At 43.6% G+C, this 23738-nt stretch overlaps 2 protein-coding genes across 3 annotated transcripts in view; one reads left to right on the top strand and one right to left on the bottom strand.

The window, feature by feature from the left end:
* Window positions 1–10251, bottom strand: part of LOC147110631 (uncharacterized) — a 58499-nt gene extending 48248 nt beyond the window's left edge. Inside the window, exon 1 of the mRNA XM_086000812.1 lies at window positions 9626–10251. The gene's annotated coding sequence lies outside the window, so the exon portion shown is untranslated. The remainder of the gene's footprint in view (window positions 1–9625) is intronic.
* Window positions 10252–10321: 70 nt separating this feature from the next.
* On the top strand, window positions 10322–23382 carry rps15a (ribosomal protein S15a). 2 transcript variants are annotated; one of them, XM_086000815.1, is made up of 5 exons: window positions 10322–10412; window positions 10981–11118; window positions 11517–11596; window positions 14524–14609; window positions 23251–23382. In XM_086000815.1, the coding sequence occupies exons 2-5, from the start codon at window positions 10986–10988 to the stop codon at window positions 23342–23344; spliced, it is 393 nt and encodes a 130-aa protein (XP_085856941.1). In that variant the 5' UTR covers window positions 10322–10412; window positions 10981–10985; the 3' UTR covers window positions 23345–23382. The 2 variants fall into 2 exon arrangements, with proteins under 2 accessions (XP_085856941.1, XP_085856940.1); XM_086000814.1 differs by having other exon boundaries at window positions 10358–10502.
* The last annotated feature ends 356 nt before the right edge of the window (window positions 23383–23738 follow it).

Raw genomic sequence — 23738 nt, 5'->3', positions numbered from 1 at the left:
TCTAATTTATCAGGAACATTCTCACCACACACCCTGAGGAAGTTGCTGAAGGTGCGATACCAGTGTTTCCATACCTTAGCAGTTGTAGGTGAATTTGGGTCCAGGTCAAGACGGGCGGGTCTGAGTAGTTTGTCCATGATGGATTGATTACTACGCCGGAGTTCCCTTCTGCAGTTGAAGTCATAGCTGGCTGTTCCCGAAATCACTCAGAGCGTGGAGTCGATATCAAGTTGATTAAATTGACGTATTAAAACTCACTACGCACTTGGTTCGAGTATAAAGCAAGGCTTTAATCAACTTGTTTCAAAACATGGAGGTCTAGTTATCTTTCACTAGTTCCTGTTTACAAAATGTCCTGGGAAAGCTGGGCCCACGCCCGAGTATTGATACTCCTTGGATGGCGCCACCAGCTGGCCGTCCAGTGTTATTTCATGAGTCTTTCTTCATGGATCATAAGATTCATAACAATAACAAAAACAGATTATCTGGTCATTGTTACATTGCTGTTTGGGGGACCTTACTGTGTGCAAATTGGCTGCTGCGTGTCCTACATTACAACAGTGACTCCACTTCAAAAGTACTTCATTGGCTGTAAAGCGCTTTGAGACGTTCGGTGGTCGTGAAAGGCGCTATATAAATGCAAGTCTTTCTTTTTTTTCTTTTAAATGTTCCCCTACTGACACTTGCTCTACTTGACCCACTTCATTCCCCAGAACCAGATCCAGCAATGCCTACTTCCTTGTTGGGCTGGAAACATACTGATCAAGAAAGTTCTCCTGAACACACTTCAGAAATTCTTCCCCCTCCCTGCCCTTTACACTAATACTATCCCAGTCTATATTAGGATAGTTGAAGTACCCCATTATCATTACTCTACAGTTCTTGCATCTCTCTGTAATTTTGCTGCAAATTTGCTCCTCTATATCCTTCCCACTGGTTGGCAGCCTATAGAATATACCTAGTACAGTAGTGTAACGGTGCCACTACTGTTTCTCAACTCTAACCAAATCATAAACTAATTGCAAATGAGTACTGGGAAATAATATGGCCAGAATATATTAGGAAAGAGTTGAGACTCTTAGGGATATCACACAAAGAATTAAGCATAGGTGTAAGCAGAGGAGAGAATGAGGATGATCAAACCATACACACATTTTTTTTGTTATGGGTTCTGTCTCACTTCGCTCCCACCCCACCACCCCCCCCACCACCACCATCCCCTAGCTGGTGTAGTAATTAACTGTATTCTTGTAGACAATTGTATCACATGACTTTAGGATATACATTTTTAATAGTTACGCAAAGTTACCATGGATACAGAAGTATAATGGAGAAAGTGCTGAACAGAGAAAACTTGAAAAGACAAGGGATGAAGTCTACGGTCTGTATTTGCAGAATTGGGCAAAACCAGTTTCTACCGTGCTGTGGTTACAGCATACCCTGTGACCAAAAGTAGGTGTGTTGTGGGAGAGTTATAAAGGTTGCTATACTCTAGTGGCCGGGTGGGTGCAGCTTGGACTTAGGACACTATAGATCAACCTCAGGGCGTCTAAGGTTCGTCCAGCAAGCTGATTGATGTAAGTAACGTGAATAGGGGGTTGCATGTTTGCTATGATTATGATGATGGTAGTATCAGCTGTGGCTCAGTGGATAGCACACTCGCCTCGGCATCAGAAGGTTGTGGGTTCAAGTCTCACTCCAGGGACTTGAGCACATAAAGCTAGGCTGACACTCTAGTGCAGTGCTGAGGGAGTGCTGCACTGTCGGAGGTGTCGTCTTTCGGATGAGACGTTAAACTGAGGCCCCATCTGCTCTCTCAGGTGGACATAAAAGATCCCATGGCACTATTTCGAAAAAGAGTAGGGGGGATATCCCCGGTGTCCTGGCCAATATTTATCCCTCAACCAACATAACAAAAACAGATTATCTGGTCATTATCACATTGCTGTTTATGGAGATTGCTGTGCACAAATTGGCTGCCGCGTTTCCCACATTACATTGACTACACTCCAATAAAGTCTGTAAAGCGCTTTGAGACGTCTGGTGGTCGTGAAAGGCGCTATATAAATGTAAGTCTTTCTTCCTTTCTTTTATGATTGATATAGCAATACAAGATAAGGTAGAAGTTAACTCTTGTATTTCTTAATAAAGTATTAAAGTTGCTGCAATTAGACTCTTGGATCTATTAATTAATAAGACTAGCCGGAGTGACTATAATCTGACAGATGACAATGGCCCAGATATTCCGATCCCTACGGGTGGGTACGTGCTGTGTACCCACCCATAGGGACATCAGAATTGCCAGATTCAGATAAGAAAAAAAAGATAGCATGCGCTGAAAACCGGCATTTCCGATCTGTCAAGAATGGTCTTGACAGATCCTCCGGCTGCCCTAGAGAAGGACCTCTGTGGGCGGATACTTCCGCTTTTTGGAGACCCTCCGCCCGCAGAAAACCTTACAATTCTTGAAAGGCCTGCTTTTACCAGGGTAAGAGTTGAAAAAAGTTAAAAAAAAAAATTTTCACTGATTTATCATTTAAAAATACTTTTAAAAAAGGTAAGTTTATTTTTAGCCCTGTAAAAAACTTCAATTATTTTTTTCAAAAATTTAAATTTTTGTTTAAAATATTTAAATGATTGCAATTTCAAGTCATTTTAAAAACGTGATTAAAAAAATTATTTAACGTTTTACTATGTTTTTGGGGTGATCTCCATTCATATATTTGACAGGTCTTCCTGTCAAGTGTATGAAGGGAGATTCCCTTCTGTGATTGGCTCCCCATGGCCCACGTGATCCCAGGGACGCTGCGAACTACCTGCGCACTTGGAGTTTGGTGAGGCCCAGGATCGGAAGTGTGTGCGTCCTGGGAGCCCTCAGGTAAGGACGTAGATTTTTCCGGATCGCAGGCCATGGGGAGTGTGAGGTCATCCACTTTGCATCCAACAAAGACAACTTGAAATATTTTCTTGATGACGAGATATCAGGAACTATGGAGGAGCAAAGGGATTTAGGTGTCCATGTATGAACATCACTAAAAGCTAGTGCACAGGAACAAAAAGCAATAAAAAAGAGGAATGGAATGTTGGCCTTTATTTAAAGAGGGTTGGAACACAAAAGTGAAGTGATGCTTCAGTTGTACAGAGCCTTATTCAGACCCCATCTGGAGTACTGCATTCAGCTTTGCGCTCCAAACCTCAGGAAAGATATACTGGCCTTGGAGGGGGTATTGCGCAGATTCACCAGAATAGCAGGGCATAAAGGGTTAAATTATGAGGCCAGGTTGCATGAACTTGGTTTGTATTCTCTTGAGTTTAGAAGGTTGAGTGGCGATCTAATCAAAGTAATTAAAATTATAATGAGATTCGATAGGATAGATACAGAGAAACGATTTCCTCTGGTGGGGTAATCCAAGACAAGGGAACATAATCTTTAAATTAGAGTCAGGGCATTTAGGAGTGAAATCAGGAAGCACTTTTTCACACAAAGGGTAGTGGAAATTTGGAATTCTCTCCCAAAAGGGCTGTGGACGCTGGGTCAATTAAAAATTAATGACTGAGATTGATAGATTTTTGTTGGGTAAGGGTATCAAGGGCTATGGAGCAATGGCTAAAGGGAGTTGAGGAACAGATCAGCTACGATCTAACTGAATGGCTCAACAGGCTGAATAGACTATTCCTGTTCCTATGATTACACTTTAAAAGTAATCCATTGGCTGAGAAGTACTTTGGGATATCCTGAGGTCATGAATGGAAATAAATGGAAATTCTTTTTTTTCTAAACATGTTAGCCTTTGCCAACAGTTGGGGGGAGGGGGGGTGGGACCTGCATACTCGGCTAACAGGAGGTCTGCACAGCTCATCTCAGGTGCAGGTAGAACCATCCCCCTCCCCTCTGATCATTCCTCTGAAAACTATCCTCATCCTCAAGTTCCCAGAGATCAAGAGGAATTGCCAAAGGAATACCAATCCTGTCAAGCAGGGGCTGTTTTCATTCAGAGGCCAAGGGCAGGATTTTCATTGGGCCGTGGAGGTGGGATTGGAGACGTGTGGGGGGTTAAAATTGCAAAAACTGGCGGGTGGGCCCAACCCTGCCTCCAAGCAATTTTAATTAAATTGTGTCTAATGGTCCCGTCTCCAAGAGGCGGGATAGGCCATTAAGGCCCTTAACAAGCATGAAATTGCCTCTATAATGCCATTTTGAAAGGCCTTTGCGATTTTAACCCTTTTCCCACGTGAAACATGCCTGTTCTGAAACACGACGGTGAAACCTGGTGGGAGCACAATTGGATTGCTGACTATCAGCTGCAGTTCAACCATTAAAGAGGAGATTTGATCAGCCATCATTTGCAGGTGGCAGGACTTTGTAGTCTCAGGTCTGGGGGAACTTTTAGAAGGCATAACCACAGCTGTGGAAGTTTGGAGCCTGACACCCATCTCCAGTGTGACCTGGGAAACCCCTCTCGCCACCTTGACTGAGCGCTTCCTCAACTGAGGCATATACCAGAAGCATGGGAGACATTTATTTCCTTCCCTTCTGGACATTAGATGAGGACGAAGACCAGCCTCAGAACCAGCAGAACCAGGAACTGCAGCAGCACAAACAACAGCAGCACCAACAGCAGCAGCAGCAGGAGCGACAGGCTGCTGCTCACCCACCTGAAGCTGCACAGGCCAGAAGGGGCCAGCGCATGGAAGCCCGTCGGCACAGGAGATACCCCCCAAACAGGGTCTACAGACACAGGGTCAGCTACCTCAACATGTCTGAGCAGCAGTGCCAAAGGCGGCTCCGACTTTCGCGAGAGGTAGTGGGTGACATCTGTGCAATGCTGCAACAAGGCCTGCAGGCCAGAGGACCAGGTGGACAACCCTTACCAGTGGCCGTAAAAGTCACCACCGCACTCAACTTTTTTGCCTCAAGCTCATTCCAGGGATCAGCAGCAGACATCAGCGGCATCTCCCAGGCAGCCGCACACACTTGCATCACGCAGGTAACCAATGCCCTCTTTGCCATCGCGCACAATCACATCCATTTCACCAAGGATCAAGCAAGTGTCACGGCGCGTGCAGTTGGATTAGCTAATCTGGCAGGCTTTCCAAGGGTGCAGGGTGTCGTTGGCTGCACACATGTGGCCCTTAAGGCACCCCATCACAATCCAAGTATTTTTGTCAACCGCAAGGGCTTCCACTCCCTTAATGTTCAGCTGGTGTGTGACCACAAGAAGGAAATTTTGCATGTTTGTGCCAAGTACCCTGGCAGTTGCCATGACTCCTTCATACTGTGCCAGTCTAGTGTGCCTCCGCTATTCAGTCCGCCAGACCAAATTAACGGATGGCTACTTGGAGACAAGGGCTATCCCCTGAAGACGTGGCTAATGACGCTGTTGAGGAGCCCATCCAACGAAGCTGAGGAGAGCTACAACTCCAACTACATGTCCACTAGATCCATAATCGAGCAAACCATCAGTTTGCTGAAGATGCGCTTCAGATGCCTGGATAGATCAGGTGGAGCCCTACAGTACTCAGCAGCCAGGGTCCCCAGAATCGTCGTGGTTTGCTGTGCACTTCACAACATGGCACAGCGTCGTGGCTTGCAGATTCCTGAGGACCAAGTGGCTCGTCACATATCCTCCTCAGATGAGGAGGAGGAGGAGAGCGAAAACGAACATCTTGCAGAGACCCATCAACCAGCGGCAGCAGTACGCGAGAACATTGCTACCCGGGATGCAAGGAACGTACTCATCTTGGCCTGATTTGCTTAGCCTAACCAATCAAGCACTTTTGCCTCGCAGCTTCTTACCTGAGCATCGACAATGGCCAAGGACCAGCGGATTCCTAGCAATTTGACCACCATACTGACAACTGCAAGTAATCCTAAGCCCTCAATGTGAAAGTCCCATTCGCGAAATGACACACGCCACAACTACAGCAGTAACCATCAGATTTTTTATTTACATTATTCATCTGATGGCTTTTTCACAGAAAACATCAAATTTCACCCAAGTGACTGCCCTTGTGACTATTTGCGCAGTATCTTTCTCTTACGCGTGCTCCTACGTGGTGCTTCCCCTGTGACTTCAGCAGATGTGGAGGCCCCTTGCTCACTTTCCTGCTGCTCCTGTCTTGACATCTTTGGCAGGCGTCCTCTGGGGTTGCGAAATTGTGAGGGCTCGTCAACAGTCTGCTGCTTCTGCGGCTGTGCAGGGGTTGAGACGCCGATCTGAGACGGGTGTGGACTCTGGTGGGGCTCTAACCGAGGGCTCTGCAGTGGCATGGAAGTGTGAGCGCTTGGAGAGGAGCCCCCACTTCCTTGATGTCAGCCACCAACTTCCCTCTCATGGGTCAGGTCCCCCTCAGCGCTTGCAAGTGGCTTGAGAGCACCTTGCTGCACATCAGGGGGGCCATGGGGACCCGTATCTGCACTGGCAGTCCTACTCAGAAGGACTTCCATGAAGGTCTGGTTTCTCTGTTCAATAGATGACCATCGCTCCTCCAGAGATGTCATTCTATTCTGAACACTCACCATGTTTTCTGCACTCTGGCGACTTACCACCTCCATGGAGGTTGCCATCCTTTCCATGGTGATGCGTTCATGCGCCAATGACTCCACAAAGGCTCTGCTCATGTTCGCTATGGACTCCTCCATTCGCTCCACACTTGCAGTGACCCTGGAGACAAAACCTGCTAGAGACTCCTGCATCTGTTCCTGGAGTTCCAGCACCGCTGATCTTATGGATGGACCCAGAGGCAGAGGGTCGACATGCAGCTGAGCCGAGCTGGCTGAGTCCTGCGCCCTCTGATGAGGACTCTCCACTGCCGTCCCTGTCTCCACCATCTGCTGATGCTCACTTGTGGGCTGTGATACACCAGGTGACAACACTACTCTATGTCCCAAAGGTCCCACCGAGGTGTGAGTGTCTGCGCTGGTGCTGGGTGCGCTGAATTCTGCTGACGCTGCGCCCTCAGAGGTTGCAGTTTCCTCTGAGGAGTCTTGAGACTCATGCTCTTCCTCCTGGCTAGTGGGGACGGGTGCTTACGATGGTCCTGTGGGGGAGTAAAGGAAAGAGTCAGAGATGTGATGCCAAGGTTACATGCACATTGCATATTGCAGATGAGCATAAGTCATAAGTTTTTCTGTGAAAAAGCCATCAGATGAATAATGTAAATAAAAAATCTGATGGTTACTGCTGTAGTTGTGGCGTGTGTCATTTCGCGAATGGGACTTTCACATTGAGGGCTTAGGATTACTTGCAGTTGTCAGTATGGTGGTCAAATTGCTAGGAATCCGCTGGTCCTTGGCATAAGTTAGAGCTTCAGAATCATTATCAGCGACTCATGCAATGTCAATGAGAGAGATGGAAAACTATTCTGTTACCAGCTTGCTGTGACGCACCAGTCTGTCCGTCCCCCACTTGCGCATCTTCCTCCACTCCTACGATCTCCAGGACCACCTCCTCCCAGGTGGTGAGGTGGGCTACTGAGGGTGGCCCTCCTCCTGTCCTCGCTCTTTCTCGCTTATTGTGAGCTCTCTTTTCCTGCAATGAGGGAGACAAGTAGAGGTTGAGTGAGAATGAAGGAGTGAGTGTAGAGATTCCATAGCATAGATACTTAGAAGGAGACAAAGATGGAGTGAGGTAGCAAGACCATGGGCCCTCCCTGTGTGTTGTCAGTTGTTTTCATAGTATCACAGTGACAGGGAGTGTGAGGGCTGCATAGTCGAATAGTTAGGTGAATGTGACCATAGAGAGAGAGGGAATGGGTAAGGGTGCATGGATGTCAGTGGGATGTGGAGGAAGAGATTGCTAAAGCTGAGTGCTGGTGAGGAAAGGCAATGGGGATCAGATTGAGGGTGATGGGAAATTCATACTCACTTTTCCAGTGCGCAGAAGGTCATGAAATCTCTTCCTGCACTGAATCCAGGTTCTGCGGGTTACTGATAATGAGTTGACCTCCTCTGCCACCTGGATCCACACAGCCTTGGTCTGCTGGGGAGGCTTCTTCCTCCCTGAAGGGAAGAGCCCCTCTTTATGAGCTCTTGCGCCATCAACTAAAGCCTGCAAGGCAACGTCATCAAACCTGAGAGCAGCCCTAGGTCTCTCGCTGGTCATTCTGCCTCCAGGTCCCTGTAGCATGAAAGGCCAAAAGTTTGGCAGTCTGCAGAAGAAAAAGGCTTGTTGCAGACCTTAAATGCAGCAGCAATGATGACGTCATCGGAGGCGACTTTCAGACTGGAAAAACTCATTTGCCATGGGTTCCCACACGTTGGAACTCAATTGGCCAGTTAAGTTAAAATCGCATCAATCTCCCACATTGATTTAGATTCGGGTGGATAACACGAAATGCGGATTACACGACCCCAGCCCGCCCCTGAATTAAAATCCAGCCCCAACTCTCCTCAACTGTGGGCAGTGACAAAAAATAAACAAGAAATAAAAGTAAAGTTAGCAATAAACTAAAAAACAGTACAAAACAAAATGACCAAACAAGGCAGCAAAACCAAACAAAAAGACCAAAACATACAATTCCACTGTAACTTGCAAAACCAGAAGGCTTTAAAACCCGAAGTTCTGAAGGCTGGATGTTCAGGTTGCAACTGCACCTGTTTTACACAAGCGCACAGCAATGGCGTTGCATTTCGGGTGACACCATCGGAAAACACGGGGAGGGAAACCCTACCTCTATTTACATAATTTTATAATCTTTATTGAGCCTTGTGCACCCTTGCATCGCATACTTCCTTAGTCCCCAGCGCTGCCTAGTCAGAAAATACCAGCATCTCAAAACTACTTTTCTGCTTGTACAACAAAATACTTCCAGTCTGCCCTGAATTTTCTGCTTCCCCACATCTGGCATGTCAAAACAGAAATTCTCCCCTAACATTATTTGCATATATTATGAAAAAATAATGCTAGAACAGCCATAATCACTTTTCAACCTTGCCCCAACCCCGCGAAATGGACACCTCGAAAGCCTCGAAAGCAGTGCAATAAATTAAAATGTTGACACAGAAAAGAACAACCTTGCAGTACTGCATAAGTATCTTAACGTCAACCTAGAAGTATAGCTGAACAGACACACTGACTGCTAGTCTATCTCCTTTTATCTCACTAATAATCTGACTGTTGATTTAAAGGAAAATGATTCAAGGGTAAGGGGAATTTAATAATAAGAGAAAATAATTTAATAAAGCAATAGGAAAATAATCCAATTTTGCCAGTTAATGTTTTTTTGGGGAGGGGAGATAAATATGGGCAGATCTATCAGGTCTCCTCTTAGACTTCTCTTTTCAAGAGAAAGAAGCACCGACTCGCTCAATCCTTCCTGATCATTGCATCCTCCCAATTCTGGTAACATCCTTGTAAATCTTTTCTGCACTTCATTCAATGCTTCATTATCCTTTTTTCTTGCAGTATGTAAACCAGAACCGCCCACAGTACTCCACATGTGGTCTAACCAAGATTATGAATGTAACATTATCTCTCTGCTTTTGTATTATATTCCGCTAGAAATGAACTCCAATACATTTTTTCACTCTTTATATCCTTATCAAACTGCGTTGCTACTTTTAGTGATTTATGTAACTTTATTCCCAGATCTCTTTGCTCCTCTACCCCATTTAGTTTCTTACCTTCCAAGAAGTGGTCCCTTATTCCTCCTAGTAAAACGAAGCACCTCACACTTCACTATATTGCAATTCATTTACCATTTTATCCGCCCACTCTCCAAACCATTCAATTTCAATGTACCTTGACCAATAATCAGAAAAAAAACAATTTACAATCAAGAGTTTGATTTTGTTTTTTTTAAACTGCGTTTAAAGCGAAATCAGGCTGTTAGAGATTATTATTTGGGGAAGTCTGTTCGCTGTATAAATTTAAACTGTTTAAATCTCTCCTTCTTCTTAGGCAGTCCCTCGGAACCGAGGATGACTTGCTTCCACATTAAAAATGAGCTCGCAAATGACTGATGAGTCCAATGCGGGACCTACAGTTTAAATAGTGAAAAGAGGAAGGGTTTGAACTGCGGGTGACTTTGCATTTATTCTTCATATACATTGAAATTGAATTTGAAGAGATTCTTTGGTAGAGGGTTTGTGACGAGCGCCGACTGCCCGCGAGTCCCCGGGCAGGCCGAGGCCCGAGTCGCCACCGTTGCTATGTTACCAGGTGTAGTGAATAGCACACGATAGCCCAGAGCTGTCGATCGCGGTGTGAATCAGTTTTCGGGGCAGATAAGCTACGTAACCTGGACGCTGGTTTGAATCGCGCCCAGTGACGTAACCTCGCGAGTGTTAGAAATGCCCCATAATGCGCCGCGTCGCTAACTTCTTCCTCTTTTCCTCATTGACGAACTGGTAAGATGGTTTCGGCGGCCGGCTTGCTGCAATCCGTTTGACATCGGCACCATCTTAAGGAGTTGTGTTATTTTTTTCTCTTTATTTTCAAGTGTGTGCTGTGAAGATTCATCCGATAGGACTTTGGGCCAGTGATTTGTGTGATGTTGATGTAAATATTGTGCCGGACCTTCGCCCTCCCCCCCCCCCCCCTTTCTCCTGTGTTCGGGAGTTTCTTTCATGCGGCTCGCTGGAAGGAGGAGCGCCTCTACAAATCGGTGCAGAGTGCCACGGATCCGCCGCCCGACTGGCAAAGTGTTTAGGGCAACGTCCGAGCAGTGTGAAGGGGCCCACTGGAAGTTAGGGGCGGGTGTATGATTGAGCGGGACTGTCGGGGGTGGGGATGGTGCCTCCGCTCTAGTGCGACTCTCATCCACTTGGCTTATTTTTGGCCCGAGTTCCAAGTGCTGTGGCGTGGTTTTAATAAAGTAGCTTAACTTGGCTTGAGGGACGGGGGAAGAATGTAACGTTGACGGCCATTGGCCCCAGTTGTGTATTTCCCCTTATATTTAAAAACCATTGGTTTCATCCCTCTATTCCAATTTGTTTTGTTTGCCAGAGCATATCTGTAACCTGTTTTCCTTTCTTAGGCATTATGGTGCGCATGAACGTTCTTGCCGATGCCCTTACAAGCATCAACAATGCAGAGAAACGCGGAAAACGCCAGGTTCTCATCAGGCCATGCTCCAAAGTGATTGTGAGATTCCTGACTGTAATGATGAAGCATGGTGAGATGATATTTCATACTCACATAGGAGCTCTTGGAGCCCAACATCAGGTCATCACATTGCTTTTTTTCAAAACATTAAATGCTTTTGATAGGCTAGTAAGGGGAAAAAGTCCTTTGGTGTTTTGATCTGTTAGTCCTCTTTAAATATCAGCTCTGTTTTGATCCAACACATCAAAATTATGCATTACTTTTTTTTATTCATTGATGGGATGTGGGTGTCGCTGGCTGGCTAGGCCTGCATTTAGTGCCCATCCTGACTGATTTGCATGATGCAACTTGGGAGATGTCTTTAAGCCTTGGGTCAGAACTGTCATTTGGCAAATTTTGTGCAAATGTTCATAAAACATTGTGACTTACTCTAAGGCATCAAAACGGATGTGTGTTTTATATTTGCAGGCTACATTGGAGAGTTTGAGATTATCGATGACCACAGGGGTGGGAAAATTGTTGTTAATCTCACAGGCAGACTGAACAAGGTAAAGAATAGATATTTCATGATGTGTGTATTTACCAAGTAATGGAATCGTGTCCTTTTTTTATAACCTAATCCTTTTCTAGTGTGAGTGTGTGTCCTGAGCAGTACAGGTAGACTATCCTTTATCCGAACTTCCGAAAACCGAAATCCTCTAAAAACCGAAAGTTTTTTCGTCCAGCGTAAGTCGTCAGCGTGACATGACCAGAGTGGCACACGACTTACGCTGAGGAGGGCAGAGGGTCACTGAGTTCCCTCCTGGGTAGGAGATTGCAGGCCAAGCCGGGCAGTGTGAAGGAGGTACCGGGCGAGTGAACCCAACAATACAGTGGCCCGTCCGATAGCTGCAGCGGCCTGTCCGATATTCTTTTCTCGACCCCCACCCTTTCGGATAAGGGATAGTGTATCCTTTATCCGCACTTCCGAAATCCTCTGAAAACCGAAAGTTTTTTCGTTCAGCGTAAGTCGTGCGCACGGCCGACGCCCACCCCCACCCCCGACAAATTTCCCAGCCTTATAAAATACCTTCTGAAATCCGAAATTTTCCGAAAACCGAAACACGGCTGGTCCCGAGGTAATCGGATAAAGGATAGTCTACCTGTATGATAGCTTTCAAGCATCTCTGGTCACTTAAAATATTTTGGCACAATCTGAAGTTTTTTCCTCCTTCCTAGGCCTTTAAAATTATTTTCTTTAGCTTATGACTTTCCATTAAAAGTTTATAAAAAAAAAAAAAAAAAAAAAAAATTGCCATCTCTAAATGTCAGTTATTTCACTTTTTTTGTTCCAAATATATCAATTTCTACTGAGGATTACCAATTGTGTAGGTATTTAAAGTGTACATTTTCACTGGTTTGATTCAAGCACTTGTTGCAAAACAATTTATTGTTACTTGATTCTTTGTCTGGAATTGGTGTATAACTTGTACTTAAGATCATGGCTGATCCTCCATCTTAACTCCACCTTCCTGCACTATCCCCATATCCCTTGGTTCCCTTAGTATCCAAAAACCAATCTATCTCTATCTTTTGATATACTTGACGACTGAGCATCCACAGCCCCCTGGGGGAGAGAATTCCACAACCCTTTAACTGAAATTTCTCCTCATCTCAGTCCTAAATGACTGACCCCTTATTCTGTGACTGACCCCTAGTTCGAGACTCTCCAGTTAGAGGAAATATCCTCCCAGTATCTACCCCATCAAGCCCCTTAGTTTCAATGTATGTTTCAATGAGATTCTTTGTTCTAAACTCTAGGGAATATAGGCCTAGTCTCTTCAGTGTCTCCTCATACGCCAATCTTCCCCACCCCCATCCCAGAAATCAGTCTAGTGAACCTTCGTTGCACTCCCTCTAAGGCAAGTATATCCATCCTTGGGTAAGGAGACCAAATCTGTACACAATACTCCAGGTGTGGTCTTGACAAGGCCCTATATAATTGCAGTAAGATTTCTTTACTCCTGTACTCCAATCCTTTTTGTAATAAAGGCTAACATACCATTTGCTTAATTGCTTGCTGTACCTGCATGTTAACTTTCTATGATTTGTATATAAGGACACCTAGGCCCTTCTGAATACCAACATTTCCCAATCTCCATTTAAAAAATATTCTGCTTTTTTTATTTTTTGCACTTCACATTTCTCCACATTATATTCTCCACATTATATTCTATCTGCCATGTTCTTGCCCACTCAATTAACCTGCCCATGTTCCTTTGTGTCCTCGTCACAACTTATTTTCCCACCTTGCTTTGTATTGTCTGCAAACTTGGATATGTTTCATTTGGGCCCCCTCATCTAAGTAATTGATCTAGATTGTTAATACCTGAAGCCCTAGCACTGATGGTACCCCACTAGTTCTAGCCTGCCAACCTGAAAATGATTTGTTTATTCCTACTGTTTTCTGCTTGTTAACCAATATTTCAGGTATGTTTTTTGTCTTCCATGAAGACAGATACCAAGTATTTGTTTAATATCTATCAATTTCTTGGTCATCCTTTACTGAATTCTAAAATCTGCCCAATCCTCAGGCTTACTACTCATTTTGACAAGATTTATAAGCTGCTTCCTTTTAATCTAAAACTATCTTTAACTTCTCTTGGCCACGATTGGACCGTTTTCCCATGGTGTTTTTATTCCTTAAGGGAATGTATATTCATTGTGAATTACAAATTGTTTCTTTAAATGTTTACCATTGCTTATGTACAGTCATATCTTTTAATCTAGTTTCCCATTTACCTTGGGCCAACTCACCCCTCATACCTACCTTCGTTTGCTTTGCTCAGATTTAAGGCCCTAGTTTCGGCTTGACTAAATCAAACTCAACATAAAATTCATATGATCACTCTTCCCCAGAAGTTCCTTGACTACAAAGTTATTAATTAACCCTGTCTCATTGCACCATACTAGATCTAAAATAATCTGTTCCCTAGTTGGTTCCTTGATATACTGATCTAGAAAACTATCGAGTGCATTCCATGAACTCGTCGTCTTCACTAAAATTTGATTTGCCCAGCCAATATAAAGATAAGTGCCCCATGTTTACTGTATTGCCCTTGTTACATGCACCTCTAATTTCCTGATTGTGCCCAACATGACAACTACTGTTAGGGGGTGCCTATAAGCTACTCCACCAGTATTTTCTGCCCTTGTTGTTTCTTGGCTCCACCCAAACTGATTCTGCATCTTTATTTTCTGAGCTAAGATCCTTTCTCTTTCCTGTCTTTATCCTATCCTTTATTATAATCGGATATTATAGCCCTAAAGATGAAAATGGCATGGAGCATTTGCTTTTGATGTACTGATGTCACTATGTTAACTATTTAAATTAGATTTATTTTTGTGCTAGCTTTACTTGCTTTTTGGCTGAGTTGTGCACAGCACTTCAGATTGCATTATATATAGCTTGACTTAGTTTCTTCTTCCCCAATAGTGCGGTGTCATTAGCCCCAGATTTGATGTTCAAGTAAAGGAACTAGAAAGGTGGCAAAATGGTCTACTGCCTTCCCGTCAGTTTGGGTAAGTTTATTACTATGGGCTCTTGAATACAATAACATCTAGGCAGATACTCCTATTCAATGACTGGCTTGAATGAAGGTCTGACTTGTATATTTGCTTTTGCAACCTGTATTTTGATTGCACTTGTGTTAATGCATGGATCAATGTCCATCAACCAATGTTCACTAAGCTGCGCTTTGTTCTTGTTTCTTTTACTGTGTGGTCCCTTCAAATTTGTGCGCATGTGCAGTACTTACAATGAAAAAGGTGGTGAGCAGCTTGCGTGGGACCTGTCCGTTACTCTGCAGCAGAGAGAGACCACTGCATCAACTGACTCTGGTCTCTACATCTCCCCCACCATTGGTAGCCCTACTTTCAGCTGCCTAGGTCCCATGTTTTGGAATTCTCTACTTTTAAGACCCATCTTAAACCGCTCATCTTTTGGCCACCTGATTTAGTATCTTTTAGCTTTGCGCTCACTTTTTTCCTTGCACCTCTGAGGCATCATGGGACCTTTTTTCTATCACTGTTAAAAGTGCCGTTTCAATGCGAGTCATTTGAGAAAGCATTGACAGTTTTATATACCCATCTTTTGGTTTCTGTGTTGGTTATGCTGCTCAACATAATTCAAGGGGTCCCTGCTGTCCACCTTGCATATGCTTGTCAGATGTCTAGTGATTAGTGAGTATTCCTGGGGAGGTAAGCAGGGGCTCTGGAGTTGCGTTGCCTCCATTTTAACTCTATGGACTTCTCATTGTGTAGCTTGGTTTGGAGACTAAAATGGTGATGGGATTTCATCCCCTGGCTAACTTTATTAAAATTTTTAAAAGTGTTGCATAAATGACAAGTGTCTTGGAGGCTATTTGAAGTATGTACTAACTGAAAGTTGCTGTAAAATTCTGATGTCTGCTCACTTGCTAGAACCTTTTGAGTTAACAACTTCTGAAGACATTAACTCCTCACGATTCATGGATACCAGTAGCCCTCTTGTATCTCATCTCAGTCAGTGTTGGATTAACTGGCCCATCCAGTTTGTAGACACAATCAGTCTATCTGGGAAGAGGTCAAAAACATGCAAATTGCAAGGGGAGGTGGGGAGAAAATCTTCAAAATTCCTCTGCGATCACCACCCCTCTCCGAGACAAATCATACAAACTGGCAGACTGAAGTAACTTGCCTTCTGTAACTGGACTCTTGGGTACATCCTGTTCCATTTTGAAGGGTTGCAGTTAATGTTCCCTCTCTTTGTACTGAGTGGGCCACAAACTCCTTTGAGCAAAACGTTTTTTTTTGTCTGGGCAAATTTTACAACAAATGCTTTTACAACGACGGCAGAAACAGCAACCACTTAAAAGCATATATACAGTAATGCCATATTGCCAACCCACCGTCTCAAATCATGAGACAATCAGACAAGGTTCTATACAAGTTAACATAACTTCTCTGCTTTTGCATTCCATTCATCTAGAAATGAGCCCCAGTGCTGCATTTGCACTTTTATGACACTTTTTTAACCTGTGTTGCTACTTTTAATGATTTGTGAATCCATACCCCTAGATCCCTTTGCATCTTGACCTCATTTAGACTCTTAATTTTCCAAGGAGTAGGAAGCCTCCTTATTCCTCCTACCAAAATGCGCCACCTCGCACTTCCCTATATTGAAATTCATTTGTCATTTACATGCCCATTCTGCAAGTTTGTTTATGGTAGATATAAGTTTTTGGAACCATGTGCAAACTCTCTTTAAAAAGGAACTTGTCAGAAATGATTGGGATATACAGGAAACTTTCGTTTAACCGGAGGTTAAATGTCCAGAAAGCTCTATCTACCGGCAAAATTCAGGAGCCGTTTCCTATAAAGTTTTTTTTACTTCTCGTTGCTTTTTTTTTCCCAGTCAGGCTCTGCAAAGTCTAGCTGAAGCTGTTGCTTAGTTACAGAGATGCTTTTAAGCTGCGGCTGACTGTTTTGAAGCTATTGCTAAGCAACAGGGTTTGTTGATTCATACGGAGCTCAAAAGCTCCGTATGTTTTAACATTAGCGCTGGTTTGTACGGCAGTTTTGATAGGACCGAGCTGGTGCCGTACCGTCAGTGCCGGATATCAAAGTTTCCTGTAAAATAACTGCATAATAGTGCATTAACTTCAGAAATGTCACTTGGTTACACGGTTGTGCATTGACAAACAATCCAAAAGCCCATGGTGAGCTGAGAGGCATATCTATTTGTGCAATTTGTATTCGTTTTTAATATATTAGCCCCTCCCTCATGTCACTAGCAATGGCTGCACAAGCAGCAGGAACAGCGGCTTTCCTGTGGCGCTGACGTGCTGGACGTCCACATAAGTAATTAGAATATTATTCACAATGCAACCAGACAACCAACAAATATAAAGTGCTGTAGTAGTTCACAGTATTAAAAAGAATTGAACAAAATCGGGTATTTTCAACTTCAATCACTTCCATTAATAAATGTCGTCTTGAACCAGCAACCCCCCCCCCCCCCCCCCCCACCACCACCATGTAACGTGTCAGAAATGCAGCACTTATTCACAAGTGCAGAAAAACACACACACTTTGTTACTGAATTAAAATCAAAAAGCAGGAAAAACTATAATTTAACAAAAATAAATATTGGTTCTGCTGTCCAGGAAGAAAGATAATCAGACTGACTTGGAACTGTTTACCAGTATAGTGATGTAAAGATGTTAACTTACAAATTTCTGTTCTAATGTCTTGCTCTCAAACATTCTCCACAATATTAATCCCTGCTCTTAAGAGTAAGGAAGTCTTGCTATGATTGTATAGGGCTCTGGTGAGACCACACCTGGAGTACTGTGCACAGTTTTGGTCTCTTTATCTGAGGGAGGATATACTTGCCTCAGGTGGTGCAACAAAGGTTCACTAGATTGATCCCTGGGTTGAGAGGGTTGCCCTATGAGGAGAGATTGAGCCTATACTCTTGAGTTTAGAAGCATGAGAGGTGATCTCATTGAAACATACACGATTCTGAGGGTCATTGACAGGGTAGATGCTGAGAAATTGTTTCCCCTGGCTGGAGAGTCTAGAACTAGGGGACATATTCTCAGGATAAGAGGTCGGCCATTTAGTACTGAGATGATGAGGAATATCTTCACTGAGGGTTGTAAATCTTTGGAATTTTCTACCCCGGAGGGCTGTGGATGCTCAGTCGTTGAGTATATTCAAGGCTGAGATTGATAGATTTTTGGACTTCGAGGGATATGGGGATCGGGCAGGAAAGTGGAGTTGAGGTCAAAAGTCAGCCATAATCTTCTTGAATGGCGGGGCAGGCTCGTAGGGCTGTATGACCACCTCCTGCTCCTATTTCTTATGTGAAGTGTTTCAGCCTTTGCATGTTTAAAATTGGGGACCAAAGTGAATGGCCCAAAAACTGTCAAATCAAACAGTTGATCCAAAAACATTTGAGCCTTAAGCAAAAGGTAGCAGTTATATTTGGGGTAAGCAGAATCATTGACATCACTGGCACAACAGTTTTTTTTTTTTTTTTTTTTTTTTAAGGGCCAAATTGTGTCCCTTGTAAAGGGGGACTGATTTTCTGGTAATGCTTGCATTTTTGGCTAACCCCCATGCCTGGATCCTCTGGCTAATAGCTTGTTTGGCTGGTTAATGCAGGCAATACTGGCTGCTTTGCATAAACCAGGCTGAGAATGAGGAAATTCTTGACATTGGTCATTTTTGGGGCAGATGGCAGTTCTGTCTCAAACAAGTCCCTACAGAAACTACCATCAAAGGCTGAGACCTGTTGGCTCCACATCCTGGTAGTTTCTGGCCTCGCCAAAGGACTTCCAGGGGACTTAAAGTCTTGTGTGGCAGCGGCATGAAAACTGGCTTCAATACAGAAAAATGATGGCATTGATTTTACTCTGGGTAGTGCTAGGATTACTGCTTGGATTGGCAAGGGTAACTGCAGTGGCATAAGTCACTCTCCATAATTTACTTAAGTTACTTGTTCCAGTCCTACTCGGGTCCCCTCCTTCACCTCTCTTTCCGGTACATTGATGACTGTATTGGTGCTGTTTCCTGCTCTCGCTTGGAACTAGAAAATTTCATTCACCTTTGCTTCCAATTTTCACCCTTCCCTCACCATCACATGGTCCATCTCTGACACTTCCCTTCCTGGACTTCTGTCTCCATTTCTGGGGATAGGCTAGTGACAGACATCCACTATAAGCCCAGTGACTCCCACAGCTACCTGGACTGCACTTCGTCCCACTTCGCTCCCTGTAAGGACTTTATTCCATTCTCCCAGTTTCTCTATCTCCACCGTACCTGTTCTGATGATGCCACATTCCATACTAGTCTGTCTGTTTCCTCAACCAAGGATTCCCCTCTACCGTGGTTGACAGGGCCTTCAACCATGTCCATTCCATTTCCCACACTTCTGCTCTCACCCCTTCCCCTCCCTCCGATGGGGTTCCCCTTGTCATCGCCTTTCACCCCACCAGCCTCCCCGTTCAACGGATCATCCTCCGCCACCTGCAGCAGGATCCTACCACCAAACTCATCCTCCCCTTTCAGCATTCCGAAGGGACCACTCCCTCTGCGAAACCCTGGTCTACTCCTCAATCACCCCCAATACCCCTTCCCACGGCGCCTTCTGGTACAAGTGCAGGAGATGCAACACCTGCCCTTTCACCTCCCTTCCCACTGCCCAGGGCCCCAAACACTCCTTCCAGGTGAAACAGCGATTTACTTGTATGTCTTGCAATTTAGTATACTGTATTCGCTGCTCACTATGCGGTCTCCTCTACATTGGGAAGACCAAACGCAGATTGTGTGACTGCTTTGCGGAACACCTCTGTTCAGCCCGTAAGCATGACTCCGAGTTTCTGGTCACCTGTCACTTTAATTCTCCGCTCCACTGCCACTCTGACCTCTCCATCCTCGGCCTCTTACACTGTTCCAATGAAGCTCAACGTAAGCTTGAGGAACAGCACCTCATTTTTCGATTAGGCACTTTACAGCCTTCTGGACGCAACATCAAGTTCAACTTCGGCCCCCATGTACTCTTTTCTCTCATGGTAGCTGCTGATTCTGCCATTGCCATTTACACCTCGAGTCATCTTTTGTTAACTTGTCCCATTACCATCTCCTTTTGCCTTGCACCATCATCCTTTTTGTCTTTCAATCTCTCCTGCCTCCCATCCTATCACCGATCTATCTTTCTTCCCCATCCCCCTTCCCTGCCCCACTCTTAAATATCTGTTACTTCTCCAACTTTTTCCAGTTCTGACGAAGGGTCATCGACCTGAAACATTAATTCTGTTTCTCTCTCCATGATGCTACCTGACCTGCTGAGTGTTTCCAACATTTTCTGTTTCAGATTTCCAACATTTGCAATATTTTGCTATTGTAATTACTTTCTTCTGTCTTTCAAGGGCCCCTCTACAACATAGATGTGCATGGCACATGGGCCTATATTTACACATGTAAACAGGGTTTGTCACACTTCCAGTAAAGTTAGTGGTGGAGTGAGCAGCTCAAAGGAATTTCTTGGCCCTGGTCATTTGATGCATTCTTCCAAATCATTGCTCTGCATCAATTGTCCCAAGAGAGCTACTTCCTTTAATTGGAACCAATTTGCTAGCCAGCATAAAATCTACCTGTCAATTCTGTGGGGCAAAACCTTGCATTAGCCTTCTGTGCGATACATTACTGTATATAGGGCTTTCTTGAAATCACGATGCACAAATTCTATCCGCATCCACCAACTTGGTTGGAATTTTTGACTAGGTAAATCAAGTTAGTGAGACAGGAACTCCATTTCCATAAGACCTGTTGGGATTCCCTAATAATTGCTGCTCTTTCCAAGTATTCAGAAATGAGCTGTACAATTAATCGAAAACCTGGAAGAGTACATAACCCAGAAACACACTTTTGTAATTGCAAAGGGAAATGCAATTTAAAAAGTGCTGCTGATCAAGGACATTTGTGCTTATGCAGCTTTTATACAGGTGGGAAGCCTATGTGTATATATAATCCTACATTGACTATCCACTCTTGTGCAGTGTACCCCGGCAGGAACATTGACACATCAGGCTACTTGTACTGGGAGTGAGGCAGCTTGTTTGACCATGGGGTCAGTTGGGAGGGGGACTATTATTTAAGCAGGATTAGATGTACAGCCAAGGGAGCTCTACATCTCGCATGCAAGTGGAGACAGTAGGTGTAAAGTGGAAAATGTAATCCCTCACCATGAGATGTGCAGTGTTCGGCTTTCACTTATTCAAGCTAAGCTTTTGAACAGCAACGTCTAGGTCAATTTGCTAATTAGAAATCTGTCTGCAAAAGGATTAACTTCGAGCTGTTCTTTGTGTAGATACAGCTTTAACATTCCTGCTGATGGTGTGCAAATGTCACTACGACTTCAGTATTTATGTAATGCGCTAACCCTGTCTTTGTCTAGTTTGTCACTTTTATTTTCTAATGTGCTGACCTACAGGGGCATGCATAGTGTCCTTGATCCAAATAGTGTGCCTGCCCAAGTAATTGCAGTTCCTTTTTTCTAGAAACCTATGCTGGGAATTTTGTTGGGCTTCTCTACCGTAATCTCTAGATCTGGAGATGCCCTGAGGAAATTCACCTGACATTTTCTGACCACATTTTTCACTTGTTCTTTTGGTATAAGTGTCACAAGTTGAGAAATTAGTACACTATTTTAATAAACAAAATTCTTTAATGTTCCAGTAGTGCATAGTCAGATTGGTTCAGGAAAGGATCTTGATTTGGTAGAGTAATGCTCCTGTATCACCAATATGGGTTACAGCTTCATTTAAAAGTAAAGTAATTTAAATCTCCATGGTAAACAAATCTGAGTTAATTGACCAATTTGTTTTGAGCATCAAGGGTTGCAGGCTGGCTAGGTTGGGGTGCGTTCACTCAGTGTCTGCAAGAAAGTATGCACGCAAGCAAAGTTTTGCTTATTCAAAGTTCTAATCCTCCAAATAAGGAAGTACTTGCAAAACGGGCCAACTGGATTTGGAAGACAAGGTCTATCGAGTATAAAGCTATTGAGCTCAAGCTGCCCTCCAATCCAAAGCCCTATTACAATTTGTCACTTTTTAAAATTCCTTTTCAGCTAGAAATCATAAACTAGATGTGTGCATATAGTTCAAGGTAGATGGACCCACATCATTAAGTCACAGTGCCATGTAAGGGCCTTTAATAGTAGGCAAGATAAGCATGCAAGTTATCTTCCCTTGAGGCCTGGCGCTTCCATTCCAGTAGGGAAAGTAAAAGTGTGATATTCTATGTTCAGCTTCTGTACCCTCTTTCCTGCCCATGTCTGCTAACAGATTGCCCAAAAATGAATAAGGGAGTTGGATCTTTTAATGGCTGTGTTCTACTTGCAGCAATGTTTTGTATGCATTGCTGTTCAGAATCCATTGTCAAATTTAATGGAATATAATAGAACTTAGGCAGGAAAGCTAGCATTGTAGGCTGTAATTTTTATATTTCAGTCATTTTAGTAATGAGTAAGATTCTGGTTATATAGAAGTAAAATTAATCTCTTGGGTACCTGAGAGTATTATGTTTGTATCTTACAATTTTATGCGGGACTAAGAGGCTTGAGCATTGAGCTGATACTTTTAAATTGATTTTATTATTGGTAGGACTGAACTTTTTGCATAAATTGCCAAAGATTGTGGAAGTGGGTAGGAAGAGAAATGTCTATCATAGTAGCTAAGTTGTATAGACCAGACCAGGAAGGTTCTGTCCTCAACCTGATATTTGCTGGGGTGTTGGCAGGGTCATTAAAATTACTTCATGTCTGGCTTAAGAAACCCAGTTAGCAAACCTTCTGACCGCTATGCAGTGACCCCGATGCAAGTGCGTGTCTCGAGCAAGGTTTGACTTGGCTCCTATGTCCCCCCTCTTAGTCTGATAACTTGCCAACGCTCATGAAGGTGTACATGACTGATTGATTGCTGGATGTGTACTAGAGTGTCTAGGCTATAGAACTATACCCAGGGAGGGAATCTATTCTATATAAAACACTTGTGGCGTCAAGTAGCTTTTAAATTGGTGAAACCTCAAGGACTTGTCAAAAGACCTGCCAGTGAACAATAGAGCTGTAATTTGAGGGAGTAAAATGACCAAATCTGAAGTATTTCTAGGTCTGCAATATTTCAAATAGACGAAGGAAAATAAATGCTATCTGCAGAGCAAGATTGACTGATGTGTAGTTTTAACTAAGTTTCTTGGGAGCAATTCAAGATTCCATTGTACATTTGGAAGAGGACCAGGAAAGCAGCAGAGCAGTTTATAATTCAATTGGGAACGCACAAGATTTTAGGTTCACTTAATTGATTTAGTTGGATCTTTTTCTCATAACACTTTTTGGAATGTTTTCGATTATTGGATTGAGTGGCAGTATTTGGTCCATGACTGCCTTTTGGGGAAGGATTAAAGTCTGGCTTTGACATCTGAAATGCAGCTGTGTAATTAAACATCTAGTTCAAGATTGTTGAGTAATGACTAAAATGTTGATACTAGTTGCATTTTAAACATTAACATTAAGAATTCTGGGTGATCATCAGGACAGTGGCAAAAATTGATATCTATTGTGTTGAACATCAAGATTTCAGCTGGAAGCCAGAAAAATAAAACTTTTTTTAATTTATAGGTACCTTGTTCTAACGACCTCAGCTGGCATCATGGACCATGAAGAGGCCAAGCGAAAACATACGGGAGGAAAAATCCTAGGATTCTTTTTCTAAAACGTGAAACCAGCCTATAATAAAACATTTAAACCCTTTATTCTGTTGATTTTTAATCAAGTTGTGGATTGGTCTTGAGAGCAAGTAAGAATATTTGGCTGTTTTAAATGTGTAAATTTGAGCACATTACTGTCGGCTTGGTTGGTGCCTGTCTCTCTATGTAAAATCTTGATTCTAGACATTGAGAGCTTCTGTTTTTTAGGTTTACATTCCTATCCAGTCATGGCCAGAGAATCGCCTGTAATGGCTTCTCTTCCTGCTCCTGCACTGTTACCTCAAGTCCCAAGGATCTATCTTGGCCTCCTACATTACACACTTGGCAAATTTAAGCTCATCCAAAACTCTGCTGCCCGTATCCTAAATCGGTAAGTCCCATTCACCCATCATTGCTGAC

The sequence above is a fragment of the Somniosus microcephalus genome, chromosome 11 (assembly GCF_052327205.1).
Source record: "Somniosus microcephalus isolate GS21.2 chromosome 11, FLI_Smic_1.0, whole genome shotgun sequence".
Classification (NCBI taxonomy): Eukaryota; Metazoa; Chordata; class Chondrichthyes; order Squaliformes; family Somniosidae; genus Somniosus; species Somniosus microcephalus.
This window is presented reverse-complemented; position numbering and strand designations above follow the sequence as displayed.

Bases quoted from the DNA above. Each gene is read 5' to 3' on its own strand.
- rps15a (XM_086000815.1), top strand. From the start codon at position 10,986: ATGGTGCGCATGAACGTTCTTGCCGATGCCCTTACAAGCATCAACAAT. The intron at 11,119-11,516 runs GTGAGATGATAT...TTATATTTGCAG, and splicing joins GACTGTAATGATGAAGCATG to GCTACATTGGAGAGTTTGAG. The intron at 11,597-14,523 runs GTAAAGAATAGA...CTTCCCCAATAG, and splicing joins TCACAGGCAGACTGAACAAG to TGCGGTGTCATTAGCCCCAG.